The sequence below is a fragment of the Filicampus tigris genome, chromosome 20 (genome assembly GCF_054856515.1).
Source record: "Filicampus tigris isolate MCC_2025a chromosome 20, RoL_Ftig_1.0, whole genome shotgun sequence".
NCBI lineage: Eukaryota > Metazoa > Chordata > Actinopteri > Syngnathiformes > Syngnathidae > Filicampus > Filicampus tigris.
In genome coordinates, this window is record NC_141236.1 from 9508203 (window position 1) to 9526964 (window position 18762).

The 18762-nt window shown below is 43.6% G+C and overlaps 1 protein-coding gene across 14 annotated transcripts in view; it reads right to left on the minus strand.

Annotated features, from left to right (window-relative positions):
* The window catches only part of LOC147128220 (MAM domain-containing glycosylphosphatidylinositol anchor protein 2), a 178373-nt gene that overhangs the window by 59507 nt on the left and 100104 nt on the right, over positions 1–18762 (minus strand). For 12 of the 14 annotated variants that reach the window (XR_015083825.1, XR_015083824.1, XR_015083827.1 and 9 more), the window contains 4 exons: positions 18124–18215; positions 17828–18065; positions 8213–8533; positions 2765–3037 (listed from right to left, as the gene is read on the minus strand). Coding sequence is in view for 1 of the 14 variants with exons in the window: in XM_086018589.1 (XP_085874715.1) it covers positions 2765–3037; positions 8213–8533; positions 17828–18065; positions 18124–18215 (924 nt within the window). In the remaining 13 variants the exon portion in view is untranslated. The remainder of the gene's footprint in view (positions 1–2764; positions 3038–8212; positions 8534–17827; positions 18066–18123; positions 18216–18762) is intronic. The other 2 variants (XR_015083831.1, XR_015083830.1) reach the window with 1 other exon arrangement.

Consider the following 18762-nt stretch of genomic DNA (forward strand, 5'->3'; position numbering starts at 1 on the left):
AAAATAAAAATAAAAAAAGAGGTAAATGTTGCTCAGTGGATGGAGAAGAGATGTACCAAGATCTCTATTCCTTGTACAAGTAGTTGTAACATTATAAGAACATAAGTCTGACATTTTTATGGGAATAAAGTCAAAATTTTACAAGAAGAAACACATTATGCTAATGAAGTCTCAATTTTCAAGAAAAAGGTTGTAATATTTACATTAATGAAGCTTTATACAAGGAAAATATTACAACAGGCTTTACTTTATAATTTTACAAGAAAAAGTAAACATTTTTCAAGAAAGAAGTGAAGTTTTACATGAGAAAATTCATAACTCTACGAAAAGAAGAAAAAGGTTATAATTTTATGAGAGCAAAGTCACAATTTCAGATTATTTTGGGGGGGATAAAGTTGCCATTTTGGTAGAAAAAGTTGGAATACGGGGACGGCATGGTTTAGTGGTCGTCTCCCAACCCAGAGGTTGTGGGTTCAATCTCCAGCACTTCTGACCTTGTTGAAGTGTCCTTGAGCAAGATACTGAACCCCCAATTGCTCCTGATGCTGTGCCATCAGTTGGTGAATGTGATGTCAGTGTGAAGCCCTTTGAGTGCCTTAATAGGTGGAAAACCACTATACCACTATGAAAGACCATTGATGATATTTTTTATACATATATATATGTACAAATTCCGCTGATCCACACGTCAATGTCTTTTTTCCCCTTGTCTTGTTAGGATCTGACGAGACAAATATTTCATGAAGTGCCTCCTCATCTCACGCTCATATGTCAGGCACAAGAAAAATTTTGATCCTGCATTGTGGCGACTGCGATAAAAATCGAAGGAAAAAGAACGGGAGTTAAGGCAACGCGTCACGGCACATTTAACGGATGACATCGGGGGACTCTAAGACAGATTACCCCCCTACCCCCCCTCGACTGAGAGAGCCTTCCCGTTGGCCCTCCCCTACCTTTGGCAAGCGGCGAGTCCAGATGGTAGGAATGTGGAACGCTGGGCGGGAGAGCGATGGAGGGAAGGAGGGATGGAGGATGAAAGCGAAGGAGGGTGAGCGACAGAAGGCAGAAAACACAATTGGCTGTGGGGGACGGGACGCCTCGGATATACCTGCTTCACCGACATTTGTGTCATATGCGAGAGGGAGGCTTTACAATTAGAAACGCCGCTAAAAGGGTATGGGAAGGAAGAAATTGGGAGACAGATGGTCAACCTGGCAAATTTCGCCCAGCAGAGGTAGCAACAAGGCTTTTTCATATGACATGTAAATCCGGTACTTTTCCACTTTTTTCCGTGTTGCTGCTCTGCAAAAACATGAAGATGGAATAGGGAATCAAAAAAAGTCAACCTGGCTATTAAAGCGGGTCTGCTGCTTGGATGGGTTACCATAGAAATCAAAACAAATGGTAAACAAGAAAATAGTTTGATTTGGTGCGGGGTTACTTGTTAAATAGTTATTTTTCCATATACTGTAGAGTTTTATATGGTAAGACGCAATATAGAAAAGAGACATTGGTGTATATCGACTGGACATTCAAGGCAATATGTATATAGAATAGTATCAAATGTGTCCATAGTTAGCTTCTTTACTTTACTAGAGTCATTTGTGACACTACTAGAAGACTTAGGTGATTGAAAGCATTCTCTAAATTAATTTGATGGCGTCAGCCGTAGCCAAGTAGATGGACACTTACAGTTCTTGAAGCAAAGAAAAAAAAAAATCTGCAGCAGACAGCAGTGGCAACGACGTGAGCGACACTTCCTATTCAGACGGACTTTTCCTTTCCCTTTCCTTGGCGCCTCTTTCAATTGAATTGTCAATCTCCAGGCGAGACGGCGGCGGCGGCGGAGCGTTTTGTACGCGATGAGACAATTTGGGCTGTCCATAAAAAATGTGCAGCCAATGCGATAATTACGAGCACGGGCAGGGGGCATGTTGAAGAGATGGACGTATACACTTGGAAATGTTGTTGTTCTTGTTACGAGAAGTCAATTCTGATAGTTTGATTTAACAGCAACTGTCCAATTGAAGCCGTTACGGTGTTTACTGTGTGTGTCGAAAAAAAAAGCGTACGTTTCACAAGAATAAAATGAGAATATTACACAAACAAGTCAATAATTAATTTGTAATTTCATGAGAATTTTGGAGGGGAAATTTAATGAGGATTAAATGAAAAAAAATCTGACTTTTATGGAAGTAAAATTGTAATTTTAGCGGCAAAATAGTCTGACATTTTATTTGAATAAGATTTGCATTTATGAAGAAAAAAGTTATTTTTTACAGGACTAATGTCATAACATTACAAGAGAAAAAGTCATCCAAGAACTAAATTTCATTAGAAATGTTACTAGTCAAAGTCATAACATTTTTCTGGAAGTAAAGCTGTAATTTTACTGTTTAATATTTAATAAAAGAAGAAAGTATTGTAGTGTAATATAATTAGAATATATTTGGAATACCACAAAACTGTTTATTAGAGCGAAGTTGTAATTTTAGAACTTAGTCACAAAATGTTTAAAAAAAAAAGTCTACAATTTTGAAAATGAAATTGTAGCTTTATGATTGAAAAATACATGACTAAATAAAGTTGTAATTTTACGTGAATAAATAGTATATTTTATATTTGATGAGAATATAGTAACAAAGGTGCCATATGTATGTGAGCAAAGTCACGTACTGTATTAAGACGTACATTTACGAATAAATAAACTGGAAATCTTAAAAGAAACGTGTTGGCGCACGGTTCTGCAAGGTGGCCAACTCACCTGTGACGTGGAAGGTGCACTTTCCCGCGCCGGCCTCATTGATGACTTTGCAGGTGTACTCGCCCCAGCCGTCGCGGTTCAGGCTGCGGATGGTGTACTCGGTGTCGTCGCGCTGCGTGTCGAAAGGGCCGGCGTGCAGCAGCCGGTTGGACAGCAGCCACTCGAAGCGCAGCACGCGCGACGGGTGCGCCCGCAGCACTCGGCATGTCATGACCACGGGCCGGCCCAGGCCTTGGCGCAGCTCCATGTGGACTGGCTCCACCGTTGGGGGGTCTGTTCCACAAAGCAGGAGACCGCCATTGTATGGATCATTTGGGCACTGAATAGTAAAGCAATCATGTTTGATCAGATAAGAAGTTTCAGATAAGAAGACAAGTTTAGGAAGTGGTTATTATTTGAACTACTAACTGATGACATTTTTTTTATAAATTTCAACTTCAACTAGTATGATTACTGACCATACTTTGAAAAAAAAACAAAAAAACCCTATTTTATTATTTTAATTTTTGGTACTTATTTTAAAATGTATTCAATTTGCTCAATCTAAAATGCTGCAAATACTAATTGAATCAAAAAATGGAATTCTGAATAAAGTCATACAAGACAAAAACTGCTGAATGTTTAAAAATGTCGCCCTCAACTGTGCATCTGACTTTTTTTTTTTTTAACACTCATTTTTATCGGAATGCTGTTGACAGTTAATGACAATGAGAAAACCTTTTGCCACAATGAACTGTGGAGGCAGGCACAGTAAAGGTCATTAAATTATTTACAAGCATAAACTTCCTCCACACGCTTCTAAATTGTTTCTTGTCTCATGACAAGCATTACGGCCGGGCTTCAGAAAAACGGATGCTTCCGCCAACTGGTGATTGCATGCAATTTGCATATTTCCTGTCGCAGGGAAGTCAGGTTCAAAATAAGACGGCACACATGGCTGATTAGCTGATTGAAATTGTAAGGAACACACTGTATTAGTATTACAATGTAATTACTGCGCCTTCCTCACTTGATGTGTCCATGAATGACATCTTAATTTATATTTAAACCATATTATCCGGAATACATTAATTCTCCAAACCGCGTACCGTCACATATTAAAAAACTAGGGTGCCATTTGAATGTTATCTGACAATATAAACATATCTTAAATCTAAGAGCCAATCAGAGTGATAAATTGTCATCAGCGGCCATTTTGCATCGTACCGACACAGCGCAAATTTTGAGCCCCCACTTCTGTGCCCATATATAGTTCATTGTCAGTAACGAACGATAGATGGCAGGTACAACCCAACACAATCATCATGTCGATTTCATCATCGCCATCGTCATCATTATCGTGGAGATTTTGGCGGTGCGTGACAGCCTCACAAGCTGAGTGGCACCAAAGCAAATTGTTGTAAGTGCGTTTTACTTTGCCACAGAAGGCCTCGCGATGACGACAAGGTCCAAGGCCCTTCCTACGTAAGCGCAGCTGTGGTTCAACTGGAATGCTAACTATTGTTAAAAGATGCCATCTTCATGTAATGTATATATCCAGTGGAATGCTAATCGTTGTTAGACCACGTGATTTAAGAACATATTCAATACTGGGAACGTATTTATGCTATCCATTTTGAACCCCTACTTCTGACACCAAATGTGGTTCTGCTGGAATTTTGATTGTCATTAAAGGCGCTGACCTGAAATAAAATAAGATTATTTTTAACACGTATCAGGAAACTCTTGTTAACAACAGGTGGAACATTTTGAGCTGCCTCCTATGTCATCAAATCCTACGGGAACGTCATCAGTCGCAATGCCCACTTAAGACGGTAAATACACTCAAAATAACATTTCCCCCACTGTTTTACTAGAAGGAGGCGTGTGTCTGACTTCCACTCAAGTGATTCCACATCAACTTGAGGAGGGAATGGCCCTCATTTTCCTCTCAGATGAGTGCATCAAAGGACAAGTCAACACAGGAGGACATTTTGCTATTTTGTGCTTTTTTTGGCCTGCTGCACACCAAGTGACACGGCCAGGCCAACCATCAGTCACTAACTGCTGTGATTCCAAATTTAAACTTAGATCGCTGTGTATACAGTATATTTACACATATATATATATATATATATATATATATATGTACTGTATATGCACACGCACACACTAATATACCGTACATGTTTACACAGTACACTTTGTGGCAATCTGCTTCTTCCTTGACAATCATCCCATGTGTTTGTGGTTCACTAAAATAGAATACAGTGAATTCTAAGTGGAGCCTCATAACCCGATAGAGGGCCGCATTTGCAGCGCGTCGGCAGATGCGCACCGCTCAATTGCTGTTTTCGCAATGATCCAGTTCAGTCACGTTTCGGCCGTGTCGCTCAATGTGCAGCTGTGAGGCGCACAAAAATGTGTGCGCGTGCACAAAATGTATGTCCTCCTTGAGCGTACTTGGAGAGCCTCCCAAAAGTGGAGTTTTGTTGGCACAAATTGAGGTACTCCAGTACGATCTAATGAAGGGCTTCCCTTTTCAATGCTAAAAAGGGTTCAATTTAACAAGAAGGGTTTTAAACTTGGGGAATCAGTCAAAGCTAACTCGTTTAGCATTGCTGTATGAAAATGTCTCTTAAGCGGAGATCATCGTCTTAATACGCAAACGCAGGGTTAGTCTGCTGCTAATATGCTAAAGGCTAATTGCTCCCATAGGAATCAATTAGAGTGGGTTTTGCTGGTCTTCGTCATGCAGATGTACAGAAGTTAATTACAAAGACAAAGCAAAACGCACAGTTAATTACGTAATGCTCGCTGAGCTGATTTTTTGGTGAGAAGCAAAGACATCATGCGCGACGCCAGTCAATCATCTTGAACATAGTGAGTGAAACTTGCTTACCGAACCAAATGTAGTTCTACCGGATGGTTAATATGTCTCGGAAGACATTGTTTCTACACCGACTTAAGATTGATCTCTCAATTCTGTCTCTAATCATAAAAAGCGCAAAGGGCTAGGAATAGCATGTTTGGACAAACGTCTCCATGTTCTAATTCATCCAAGAGACTCTTTAAGCGCTGCTGCTCTACTTAGCAGCAGAGCTGAGAAGTTAGCGCTTTACTCTGATGTTTGCTCTGGTGCCGTTTGTATATTGTTGGGAAGGCTTTTTGCGACAGACGGCGAGGCTGCTCACTCCCGCTGTGATGGGGAACAGAAGGAAGGCCAGGATAAAGAGAATTCCCATGCATCTGGGCAGGGCCGGGAAGTGGAGCGCCGGTATCTAGGACAGGAGAACACTCGATAGCTTGGTCTTTGTCGTCTTCTTCCCATGGACCGTGCCAAGCCGGTTTGCCTAAGAACATTAGGGGCGTCACAGCTCGGGATTTTTGCAATTCTATTAGCTAACGGCGGACGTCGTTTTTTTTTTTTTTTTTTTTTTGTAATGCCGCTAGCTGTCCACACAAGATGGATGCAGCTTTAAAAATACATATATATATATATATTTTTTTTTTTTCCTGCATATCAAAGCTGTTGACTCTCTTTTAGGGACCGTACCTCTGCGCCTTGATTAACTTGTGCTTGGAAAATGAAGGCGAGGGATTGGATTGGCATGTGCTTACATGCCTCGAAGAAGAAGAAAATGAACAAGTGGGGCTAGGTATGTGGGAAGAGGGGGGAGAGGGGGTAACACAAGCAGGGCTGGATTGAGGAGATAAAGCAAATTTCCTCGTCTTTCACGCCATCAAAGCGAGCCACGCATCAGCTCCGGCTCTGCCTTTGATGGCCGCCATTAAGGCTGAGCTGCAGATGGCCGCATGATTGATTAATAACGCTGTTCATTAGCTTTGAAAAAGGTCAGTGGATGAAAGCGCCGCGCCTGCATCAAGAAGCGCCAGACTTTATTTCAATGCAAAGTAATTATTTGAAGCGTATGGAGCGCTCACAAATGATTGTCTTATTTACTTGCAAAGACATTGATATTGCTTCTATTTAGACTGACTCATTTTTGCGGACATGTTGAGCACTCAGTTCTAGCAGAGTGAGAATTTGTTTTGAATTAAATTTGTTTATCAAATTTTTGTTTGTGCTATTTACTGGTCACAAATAACTAGTAACTGTATCCAAGCATATTTTTAGTTCCCCTCCCAGCCTTGGTGACGCACTTTTCATTTATTTTCCTTGTACACTTTGGATTGGCTAAATTGACTTAATATTGACAGCTTGTAGCGCCACCTGTTGCGTTAGCATACATATAGCAGCCTATTTCTGTGTTGAGGGAAGTTTTTAGGATTAGACTTCGGTGTACTCGTCGTCATTACTGAGTCACATTTTCATTTGTGAGTACTCCGTAGCCGCATGATGGCAATAACGCTGAGAGAAAACAACATCATAAAAGCCGAGGAAGTGTTGTGCAAAAGGCTTGCGGGCTCCAAGTTGTTATTTAGCAGTTTCCTCCGCTCTAATTACGCTGCCGTCAGACAAATGCTACACATGCTGTAATTCTGCTCAGCTTCCCGCTGCTCGGCAAATCACCACGCTAAACTCCACATATTTTTTTCTTACGACTCGGCTGCTTAACATTTTACAGAATGGGCTCCGGTAGCGCAAAGTCATTTGACACTTTGGATGAGGAATTCATGACTTTTCCCATCTCTCTTAAGAGTCCAAATCTTTGTGCTTTTTGTTGCTGTTTGTGCTGTATGCTGACCTTTAATATGCGCTGTCACGATTGCGTGATCAGAAAAGAAATAACAACCAAACTGCCTTTTTCAAAGCCAGTCAAAATCCAATTAATTTTCTTAACGCGGCTAGCTGGAACGTGAACGCCATAGTAAAAGAAAACAATGAATCTTCGTTTCATTATATTTCATATTTCAGGTAACGCCAATGTTAGCATGTGTAAACGGCCGCTGCAGCTAAGTGGAGACAATGGACTTAATACTGCAGGAATCACAAAGTAGAAAAACAATGGAGCTGTGTTAATGGTGTACACATATTTTTCTACTTGGAAGGCTAATGCTAACCTTTCATTTCGGGGGACTGGAATGAGTGATGCTGCTTTGAATCCCTGGATGTTCATCTTGAGAAAATATTTCATTCAAATCTCCATACATGAATAGCAAATGAACGCTGGTGGAGAATAAATTAGCTGCATGCTAATTTGAAGTTTGCAAATCATTGGATGTCGCTCTCTTTAAGAAGGTTTGCATACAGAGTAGTGCTAAGGTTGGACAGACACTACAATGAGTTTGTTATACACTTGCGGTATAAACAATAAACTAAGATTAGTATGTTACCATGTATAATTTAGGGCACATTTGAAAATGACCAGGGGTTTGCTATATTCCATTTTGGAATAAGGCTGCAACATACCAACAAAATCTGGAAAAAGTGGAGGGCTGTGAATACTTTCTGGATGCACTGTACATAAAACCTGCTCGGCCACCGGCGGGTATATGTGCACTCACATTGGACAATGAGCTCCACCACGGCCTCGCGGGGCTTGACGTTGAATCCGTTGTACTGGCTGGTCTGACATCGGTACGATCCGGTCATCTCCCGCGTCACGTTGACGACACGCAGCGCTCCGTCGTAGCTCTCCGTCTGCATGCTTCCATCCGGCATGGGCGCCTCCTTGTCGGCCCGCGACCACAGGATGATGGGCTTGGGCTTCCCTGAAACAAGGCACTCCAGCTCCACCGTGTCGCCCTCACGGGCCACCAGGGGGGACTTGCCCCGGGGGACTGTCAGGTTGGGGGGAACTAAGAAAGAGAAAAACAAAGGAGGGACTGATATGGGGCTCTAGAAAGTCAACGGGCGTGGTACAGGGTGACGGTCGAATGAGGGGGAACGGGGTTAGTGACGGCGTGAAAATCCTGCGCGCAGGCAGCGAGTGAGGACGTAAGCAAACAAAAACAATGCGATGACGAGTCGACAAATCAATAAGAATCACAAACAACCTGATGCTAAAGCGCTACAGGAACTAAAGCCATGGACCACAATCACCTAAATTCCCTAATGTGTCTGAAAAACACAAAGCTTGTTAGTTGGTTATTAAGTTAGCTTAGCATCATAAAAATGCTATCTGAAGCTGTAGTTTCTGGGCTTGCTGTACAAACCCACATAAATATAAGTACCAAAGGCACACTTGATGCTCATCAGAAGACCTCGTTTACTGCATTCCACGTCTGCCCTTTGCAACTTCTCCGCTTTGTGCAAGTAATAATGTCTCCTCTCCTTATGCGAAATACACTAAAAACTCAACTCTTTGCTTATTACAGTGTGGTTGCATGAGTGTTATGAGATAATATAATCTCGTCTGCTCGATGCAACTCTCTCTGGCTGGAATACACAAAAAAAAAAAAATCAGGTGTTTCCCAAGATTCATCACAGTTGATGTCTCAGAAGAGTGCATTCAGTGCTTCGGCTCTATGTAATACCTCCCCTTCTTGCAGGTAAACTGAAACGACATCTCTTGCAGTTTCCATTCATGTGTGTGTGTGTGCGTGTGTGTGTGTTTGTTGGAATACCTTGTATACTGCAGTCCGTGCGTCAGCGGTATGCAATAGCTCCCCTTCTTGCAAGTAATACACTGAAACGACATCTCTTGCTGTTTACTACGGTTGATGACAATGTGTGTGTGTGTGTGTGCGTACGTGCATGTGTGTGTTTAGGTCATTTCTCCCATTCTTGTTAAAAAAAAAAAAAAAAAAAACACACAAAACAGACAACTCTTGGTGTTTCCCAGTGTTCATTATCATTGATTACAGTGTGTGCGTGTGTGTGTGCGTGTGTGTGCGCGTAGGAAAGGCAGCAGGTTGCATTTGGGTAGTCTGCATCCTCATCACACATGCCCGGCCAAATTAATTTGTTTAATTAGCAAACCTGGCAAATAGCATTGGCTCCTGGAGCGCTGTGTGTGCGTGTGTGTACATATGTGTATACGTGTGCATGTGTGTTTTCCCACTTCAAACCATCAAGCAGACTCCAAGCCTATTTTACAAGTGCGCCTCCCAAAATAGTTTACAGCCAGCCAGAGGAGGAGGGAAAATGTCCTCGACGCTGATGAAACCGTGTCACACGTCCTTTCCGATGATTCTCGGATGGCTGCCATCACTGCCCAAAGAACGCGACTGGCTGGATGGCGGTCGAGCTGGCGTTGGACGTTGCGGCGTGATGAAATCGGCAGCAATCCGTGGGGGGAACAAAATGAAACCAATCTGCGGTCACAAGTGTGACAATGAGCTGGGATCTCGGAGCAGCGATGTCCGAGCCAAAGAAAATCTGCCAAATCCATTATCTGTATAATGCTTGTCCTCATTAAGGTCACGGGTGAGTTTCAGGCTATCCTGGCTGACTTTGGGCAAGAGAAACAAGGTGTACAGCATATCCTGTACCGGTTGCCGGCTAAGTGCAAGGGCGCATATAGAAAATCAACCATTCGCACTCACATTCACACCTGCGGACAATTTAGAGCAGGGATTTGCCCGGGCAACTTAAAAGATGGAGGGGGCCACAATTTTTCATCAGTGCTATTTATGAATTAGTTGTTGACAAAAAACTAACAACAGAAAGCATTTATTGAATCGCAGTAATATGGCAGGAAACTGGAGTATTTGAGAAATAAAAACACTCACGCAAAGGAACAGGGGGATCATACAAACTGCAGACAGGAAGGTCGAACGTTCAAACACAGAATTTGAAAACTGTGAGGCAGGCTGCTGCACTGCCTCCAGCAATTTGGAAGCAAAACCAGAATACCTGGAGACCATGCAACTTCACACAAGGAAGACACAAGATGTAATCACGGATCTTGAGTACAGCGAAGCAGACGTGCTAATCACTAGTCCAACGTGCTGCCGGCCGTCCAATCCTGCAATTAAAACAGCAACCGCCGCTACAGTGGCGATGGTAATTTTAATTTTCATATTGAGCGACATGCCGGAGGGCGACTGGCGGGGGGAATGACGAATACCGTTGACATTTTGAAGACGGTGGGAAAAGGCAAATATGCTGTATGGGAGCGGTCGCCACGGCAACAAGGAGGCCGGGGAATGATTATAAGTGAGCAGTTGTCGGTGATAAAACGCAGAAAATTCAAATCCAGCCGCCGGAGGGAACTCATTTCAGCCACTTGTGTTGACACTACTGTGAGCGCTGCGGCGAGAAATGTTAAAGAAGAAGGAAAAAAAAAACGTCAATACGCCAACACCCTGCAGCGGGGCGGATTAGCACTAGCATTCATTTGGCGCGCTGCGTCCGGCCACCTGCGGACTGCTCTGGAAAGCCGAGCGCTTTGTAGCGTCCAAGCATAGAAGCGACAAAAGTCTGGCTGGCTGCCTCGTGGTGACGGTCGGCGTGCTGACACTCGCTCCATCAACATTGAACCCGAGCCAAGCGTGTTGGGAAAACAATGGAGTGATGCACTGAAACTTGCAGGGGAACGTTACCAGCTGGAATGAGCTGGACGTTTGGCTGAGCCACACCCCCTGAAATGCTGGCTGGCCAATCACAGAGTGGTATCCAGCCATCATCCATCCATCCATCCTAATACCGACCGACAGACATGAAGCTGCGTAGTCATTTTAATCCAAAATAAAAACAAAATCAATAGGCATGCATTTGTTAGCTCCAAGAAGTTGAAGGCTAGCTTTTTTGGTTTCATTTCCCAGACCCAAAACAAACTCAGAAAAATGCAGGATATGGATACATTGATGCATCTGTCTGCATATTCTTTCAAATCCATCAAAAATCAACAGGCATATTTGAAAACGCCAAGAGTTTGAACGTTTCTTTTTGTGTGCAGTTTTATATATTCGACTTTTCTTTTGTTTCCAACTATCAAAAATATCGAGTCAAATAAAAAATTCAAAACTACCTCCAAATAAATACAAGCTCTGGATAAAGCCTTTCTGTCCGCAAAGGCATTTTAATTTGTCAAACATCAATAGACACACGTCAACAACATATTGTCCCCCATTGTTCCCAGCAGCCAATCGGTGAACAGTTATACTGTCGCACCCGTTGCAGCTATTAGTGGCAAGAACCCAAGCGGGTGGCCATCATTACACCAGGCCTTTCAGCACAGATTAGCCGGCCAATTATGGCAAACTCAGGCTGCATGTTGACACTGAGTTATGTAGCCTGGAAACAATACGTGTGTGTGTGTGTGTGTGTGTGTGTGTGCGTGCGTGTGTGTGTGTGCATGCGTGAGGTGAGTGACTGCCGCCAACACTCAACGGGTCTGCAAAGTGATCAGAACCATTTAGAGCTCGACACGGACCCCGTCATCCTGCCGCCCCATTTATTGGGTCTGTGACATCACTCCTTGTCTCCATGGCAACAGTGCGCTCTAGCTCTTTGCTCTACAACACTGCATGTGAGAGTGATGAGAAGACACGCAGGTTTATTTCGCATGCTCCTGCAGCTAGTTTAGGCAGCAATGCCGATGTTTCTTGAGAATGGGGATGACATTGTTGTGCTCACAAGGTACCAGCATTGCTGCAGTTATACGCATGTACCAAGGCGCTAACTGCTGTTCATTTTATTTGCTACATCAGCTCGATGAGGTGGCAAGCAAGCCGACTCGTTTGTTTTTGAGAAAGACAAAGCAGCATTGTCAGCTGCCGACTCACAAGGTACCAAAGTGACAGCAATACACACATTCCGATGCCATCGCTTATGCGCATTTCACATCCCTACAGCGGCCCGTCGAGGCCGCCAACTAGTTGCCTTGTTAATTCTTGTTGAGAATGACAGGCAGGTCAACATTGTCAGCCCCCTGCTCACAAGGTACCAAGCTGACAGGCATAAACACATATTGATACTGCAGCTTCTGATTTCATATTACACAATCCCGTCTAGGCAGCCAACTATTCGCCTTCTTAATTCTTGAGTTACGGGCGCGTCAACATCATCAGTCCTATGCTTACATAGGAGCAACACTGCAGTCATGCATATTAGTGCTCACTTAGGTTTATTTCATGTGCTATAACAGCCCATTTAGGCAGAAAACTAGTTGGCCTTGTTCATTCCTTTTGAGAGAAACAGCCTTGGCGACATGATTCTAATGCTCGCAAGTTACAGTTGCAGCTACGCGCGTGTATTGATGCGAGAACCCGATGTTTCATTCACATGCAACGGCAGTCCACTGCGCACTAGGTAACAAAGTTACAGTCAATGATGCATTAACTTCTGCTACAGCAGCCTGCCGAGGCGTCAAAGTAGTTACCAAATTTATTCCCGTTGATGAGCGACGGGACATTTTTAGGTTATAAAAACGCAGCCGTCACGCTTGAATGCGCCGTCTTCACTCCCTTTGTTGTTGTTGTTTCCAGGCAGCGAGCGTCTCATCTGGAAGGTGAGTCGCATTGCTGAGGGACTATCGACAGCGGTTAACGAGGGAAGGAAGCCTGTTTCTTATTCATGTTTTCCTGTCAGCTTTCCCCCAGCAGGAGAGGCGGGTGATTTCCCAGAAGAGCCTGCGTATAGCCGCCTACGCCTTCGGAACGCACAACCGCAGGTGGTTGCGGCGCGAAAACGACTCTCTGGGCGAGAAACAAAGCTGCCAGGTTGTCACATGCGTGTTCGACATGCGGCATCTCGCGCCTGCTGTCACGTGGCAAGTTTTCCCAGGACTGGGGGGGAAGCCAGCTGCGGGACAGATGCTCGGCACCTTCGCCCCACCCTGGGGAGTCCTCGGTTTGTTCGCCGGCGCCGTATCAACAAGTATCAACACAATAGCTTTTCCTTATTTCGCATGCTACAGCAAACTGTTTAGGGCCAAGTCGATGGCTCTTGATGAGAAACAGGGGCATATCCATGTCCATCCATATCCATGCTCACAAGATACGAAAGTTGCTGCTATACACACGTATTGAGGAGCTATCTTGCTGCAGCAGCCCATTTAGGCAGCAAAAAAGGTGGCCTGATATATTTTTAGGAAACATGAGAAATACTGTCAGTTCCGTGCTCCCCAATGCATATTTTGATGCCCTAATTAAGGTGCATATCATGTGCCACAGCAGCCCGTTTGGGCAGCATATTAGTTGGCACCACTCATTCCTGTTGAAAATCACGAGCATGGCAATGTTTTCAATCCCGACCTCACAAGATACCAAAGTTACTGCCACATGCATTTCCTGAGGTGCTAACTAAATGTCCGGTTATTTTTCACATGCCCCAGCAGCCTTTTTTGGCAGTCAGCAACATGAGCATCCCAACAATGACAGACGGGCCACATTACTTATAGAAAGTGAAAACAATTTTGTTTCTGTATTTTAACAACTTCAACAATAAAATAAAAACATATTTGGCCAACGCTCCATACTTTGCCTACCCCTGGAACGGCAGCAAACATTATTTCTAGTTGATGAGGAGATAGCGGCATTAGACCACACCGGGTGCCAATCTTGTCCGATGAAAACAGGAAATTAAGGCAATGAAAATTGGAGCAGGGCTGATTGGAAAAACACTCTTCCGGTTTTGATTGGTATTAATTTCCTGCTATCATGCTAGTGGTGGTGTGATAGGCAACAAATGTGCACCTCAAATTTCATAATGTGCAGTGAAATCATCTTCTACCACCAAATATGGTTCTAACTGAATGGCACTTTTGCCATTTCTGTATCTTAGCTAACTACATTTCTCTTGTAGGGAGCTTCAGCGTAATTCAACATTTAATGTAGACTAGCTTGTAGCTAGCCCACTACGCTTTTCAAGTATCTTGCCCAACACTGCGGACATCTTGCTGAATCTCTGCCACCAATAATTAAGAAAGGAGTAAAGTCGTCCCTTGTTGCGTTCATTAACACCAGCAGCTCATTCATTCATGAACTTCCGCACTTAATTGATTTTCTCAATTCATCACACGCAATTCCCGTGATTGACAGCCAGACTGGGTGGCGCCAGAGCGTCAGGTGTGCGCGGGATGCTAATGGCTCGCAGGCAAAGTTTTTCGGCAGAGGTGACTTTGGAGTCCTCCTACGTACTTTGCGATCATCCATCAGACTGGCGATGACTGCAAATCTGCTATGCTAATTTTAATGAACAGCCCCGGCTAATCACCAATGCTGCATTCTTCCCGTCGGAAGTGTAATGAATGGGAATATCGTTTTCCAGCCCGGTTGGAATCCGGAGCTCTGATTGCGTGTTAAAATGTCAAGGATCCGCATGTAACAACTTGACACCCCATTACGGGTTTTATCACCAAGCTGTGTCCCGCTCAGAGACAAACAATATTTCATAAAATGGCGGGTAATTGAACAATAATCCATACACAAGAGCTAATGAGAGGATTAATTGGCTGCTTCCAGTGAAAAGTTTATGGGATATTGAAGTTTTTTTTTTTTTTTTTTAAACACTGGTGCTTGTAAGTCCTTTTCAGCTGTCCCTCTGTCTTCTAATCCTGACAGCATCCAGCGGGGAGGCCCGTGTCCTCGTTCCTGCTTATAAATAAGAATTAGCAGGCGGTCGGAGAGAAAGAAGAACGCTTTTAATGAGTGTGTCACGCTTGCAAATATTAGCGGGAGAAAGTCATGAAAGCAATCTGAGCGCATCAAAAAACTTGATAAGAAAAATTCCCGGCTTTTGGAATGTGTAAGCCGGAGCTGCGAGACACTGTGTAAGCTCTGTTTTTTTTCCTGATCCCAGACAGACCTGCAGCGTAATCTTCTTTAAATGCTTTTATTAAGAAGCCTAATTGCAGTTTGGGCTTTCCTACTGCAGGAGAAAAGGCGTTCTGCTACACAAAAATTCAGCACCTTCCAAGCAGTGAGCGAGGAAAACGGCATATCCAAGAATTGTTCTTTTCTAGTAACACTCATACCCTGGAGAATTATTATATTACATTACTATGTTATCATTGTTGTTATTTTCATCATCACATAATGCAGTATCACCTTTAATACTGGACAGGGAACTAACTTACATGATGTGCTGCATTTTGAGGACCCACTTCTGTCACCAAATACGGTTCCACTGACATGCTACTGGAACAGTCACATGGTCCCTGTGGGGAGTCTCCACACAGTATGCCATCGAAGCCTTTCACTCCGCTCAGTCATTATTTGCAGCCTGCACTACTGGAACACTGATCGTCACTAGAGACGTCATCTCCACATAACAGAAGGTGATATAACTGGACAGATATGCAACTTTGCACCAGCACCTGTTTCATTTCGAGGCTCCACCTCAGTAACCAAATTCAGATCTACTAAAAGTCTAATTGTAGTTACAGGCGCAATCACCATATCACAGAATCATCTCTAATACTGTGCAGGAAAGTGGTTTACAGCATGCAATCATTAAGGGTCCCCACTTCCGACACCAAATCGGGTTCTATTGGAATGCTCACTTCCCTGTGGTAAGTCTCCACACACAATATCATCTAAGCCTTTCATTCCGCTTGACGACAACACACTCAGTCATTATTTGTGGCCCACAGACTGCACTACTTAAAAGATAATGAGCAAACTTCTTCTCCTTCTTCTTCTTGGCAGGTACGATTGATCCCGCTGTTTTGGAGCACAGGGATTATCAAAGGATTATCTAAGAATAATTATGCCGCCAAGGTCGACGTGCCGCTTTTATGTTGGCGGTGAGGTGCGGCATTGTGTTTGTTGAATGTGTAAAAAAAAAAAAAAAGGCGAACGGCAATGCCGTTATGCAAAAACCAGACCTCCTCCGTGGCTGAATGATCCTTAACAGCACAAAACTGTAGATTGTCATGCATAGGTCTGATTTGATCCTTTATGGGAATATATTATATGGAAAATGGACTTTCAAATAATATAATGAAATTAGCTTTGTTACGAAATGCGCCACTGCTGGTTGTCAAAGTAGAGACAGAACCACCCCCTCAAAACAGAGGATATAAAACGTGCTCTAATTCTTTATGCGCTATAATAGAAAATAAGGAAGTCTTGTTCAAAATGGTCGTGACCTAATCCCCACCCTCTTTTTGTGTAGCCAAGACGTGGTCTTCTTAACTCCCCATTTTGATTCCTTTCGCAGGCCCTTTAGGCAGTCCATTTCGCATTATTCATTTTGAAAATGAGGATAAATATGAAACAAAGTCCTTTCTTGCCAAGTGAATGAGAAAGTTAGCCTTCCACAAAATTTGGTAGGGGCGTGCATCATCTGGCTAAAAACGGTTCTCAAAGAATCTCCATAATTTCTCCACGAAGCTTCAGCACAACATGGACTTTTAAGTCCTTTTTCAATTCCAGTAGTAGCAAAGCCACTTGAACTGAATTCATTTGGCATAAAACATGTCTTTTCAATATTCATTGCAAAAAATGAAGAAAAATGTCAAACGAATTCCTTTCCTGTCATACAAATGTGAACGCTAACCCCACTTACCCTTCAGCAAAGTTTCATAGCACGAGGTTACTCTCTGTGCACCATCTTGGTAAAGACGAAATAACTTCCTTGTTCAAGGTTCAAGACTTGACACAAATGCCCATCCTTTTTATATGTAGCGTTAGCGCAAAACTACTGGTTTCAAGTCCTTTTGCAGCCTGTTTAGGCATCAAAGCGGCTTGAACTGAATACGCTGCGAAAATGCACTTGTCCCCTTACAAGTGCTAATGCTAATGATGCTATTTTCAACAACAACAGCGCAAAGCCTGCAGGAGGCACGCGAATCAGCTCAAAGTCTTTTGTTCTATTCAACTCCCTTTGAGATGTGATTGACTGATGCTAAAAACTAACACAAAAGACAACAAAGATGGTTGACAGCTGATTATTTGTTTTCCACTGCCTCCCGTCAAACAATTTTTTGGTACGGAATAAAGATGTCACGATGAAGAGAGATGGCGTCGGGATGTCGAGACACAAAGTGGATTTATGCGTCGCCACTGAAACGAGCACAAAGTTAGTCAGGCAGCAGCCTCGGAGTCAGCGGAGTGAAAGCAGCCAATCAGATGGGAGCACAATGGAGGTTCGGTTAGCGAGAACATTATGGAGATGGAATAACTTCAAATTATTGTTCTTTTGATTCCCCCCCCCCTCAAAAAATGAGGATATTATGACTCTCCCTCTCGATGAGATGAAACACGTTTGCGGCGGTGTCTGAGGCTCACCAGTAGTGGAGGAGATGTTGACGTCGATGCTGATCTCGGGAATGCCGCCGCCCTTCAGCGCCGCCACGCACGTGTATGTGCCAAAGTCGGTGAACTTGAGGTCGATGATGTCCAGGTTGGTGGTGCCGGGCGAGATGTCCGTATCCGTCTGCGTGATGACCATGCGCTCCGAGCTGCGGAGGGCGCGGCCGTTCTTCAGCCAGCTGAAGGTGAGCTCCTCCGGGGGCGTCGCCTCCACCTGCGAAACACATTTACTTTGAACGTTTTCTCTTGACAAAGACTTGTTTTGCTCTTACCTGACAAGATATCTTGACTTCCCGACCAATCTGGATGTTGTCGTCATTGTGGTACGGGTCGGGAGTGATCCAGAAGCGACCCTTTTTCAACGCTAGTCGGGCAGAAAAAGATTTTGGCTCAGCGCTGAACATAGTTATACCCAAAGTAAGGCTATAGATAGTCGTTTCTGAAAACCAAAATACCTTTTCACCAGGTACCTGGGATGGAGAAATATTTCATTAAGATCACCCCGTTTATTTTCTACCTGTCTCGATTAAAACTATATACCAGTACTGTATTATGTACGCTCTACTGATGCGCTTCGCCGGTCTCGGGATTCTCACAGGCTACGGTTCATACACTATGGAATATTTCCAATAGGTCGCAGAGTAGGGCCGGACAATTATCTGATCGAACGAGAATTGTGATTGCGATAAATTTCACATCGATTGCAGTGATCAGCTGTGAGCGTATTTCCTTGATTGAACGCGGCCGAAAAATGTTCTTGCTCCACATGCGTGACGACGGCCAATTAGAGCCGTTCTTGCTCTGCTTCTGTTTGCAAGTTGAAACAAACAGAAAGTAATAATAGCAAGTACAACATTTACAATATGTTGTGGAGGTCCAAATGCACTAACATTGCCAGCCTGTGGAACGTC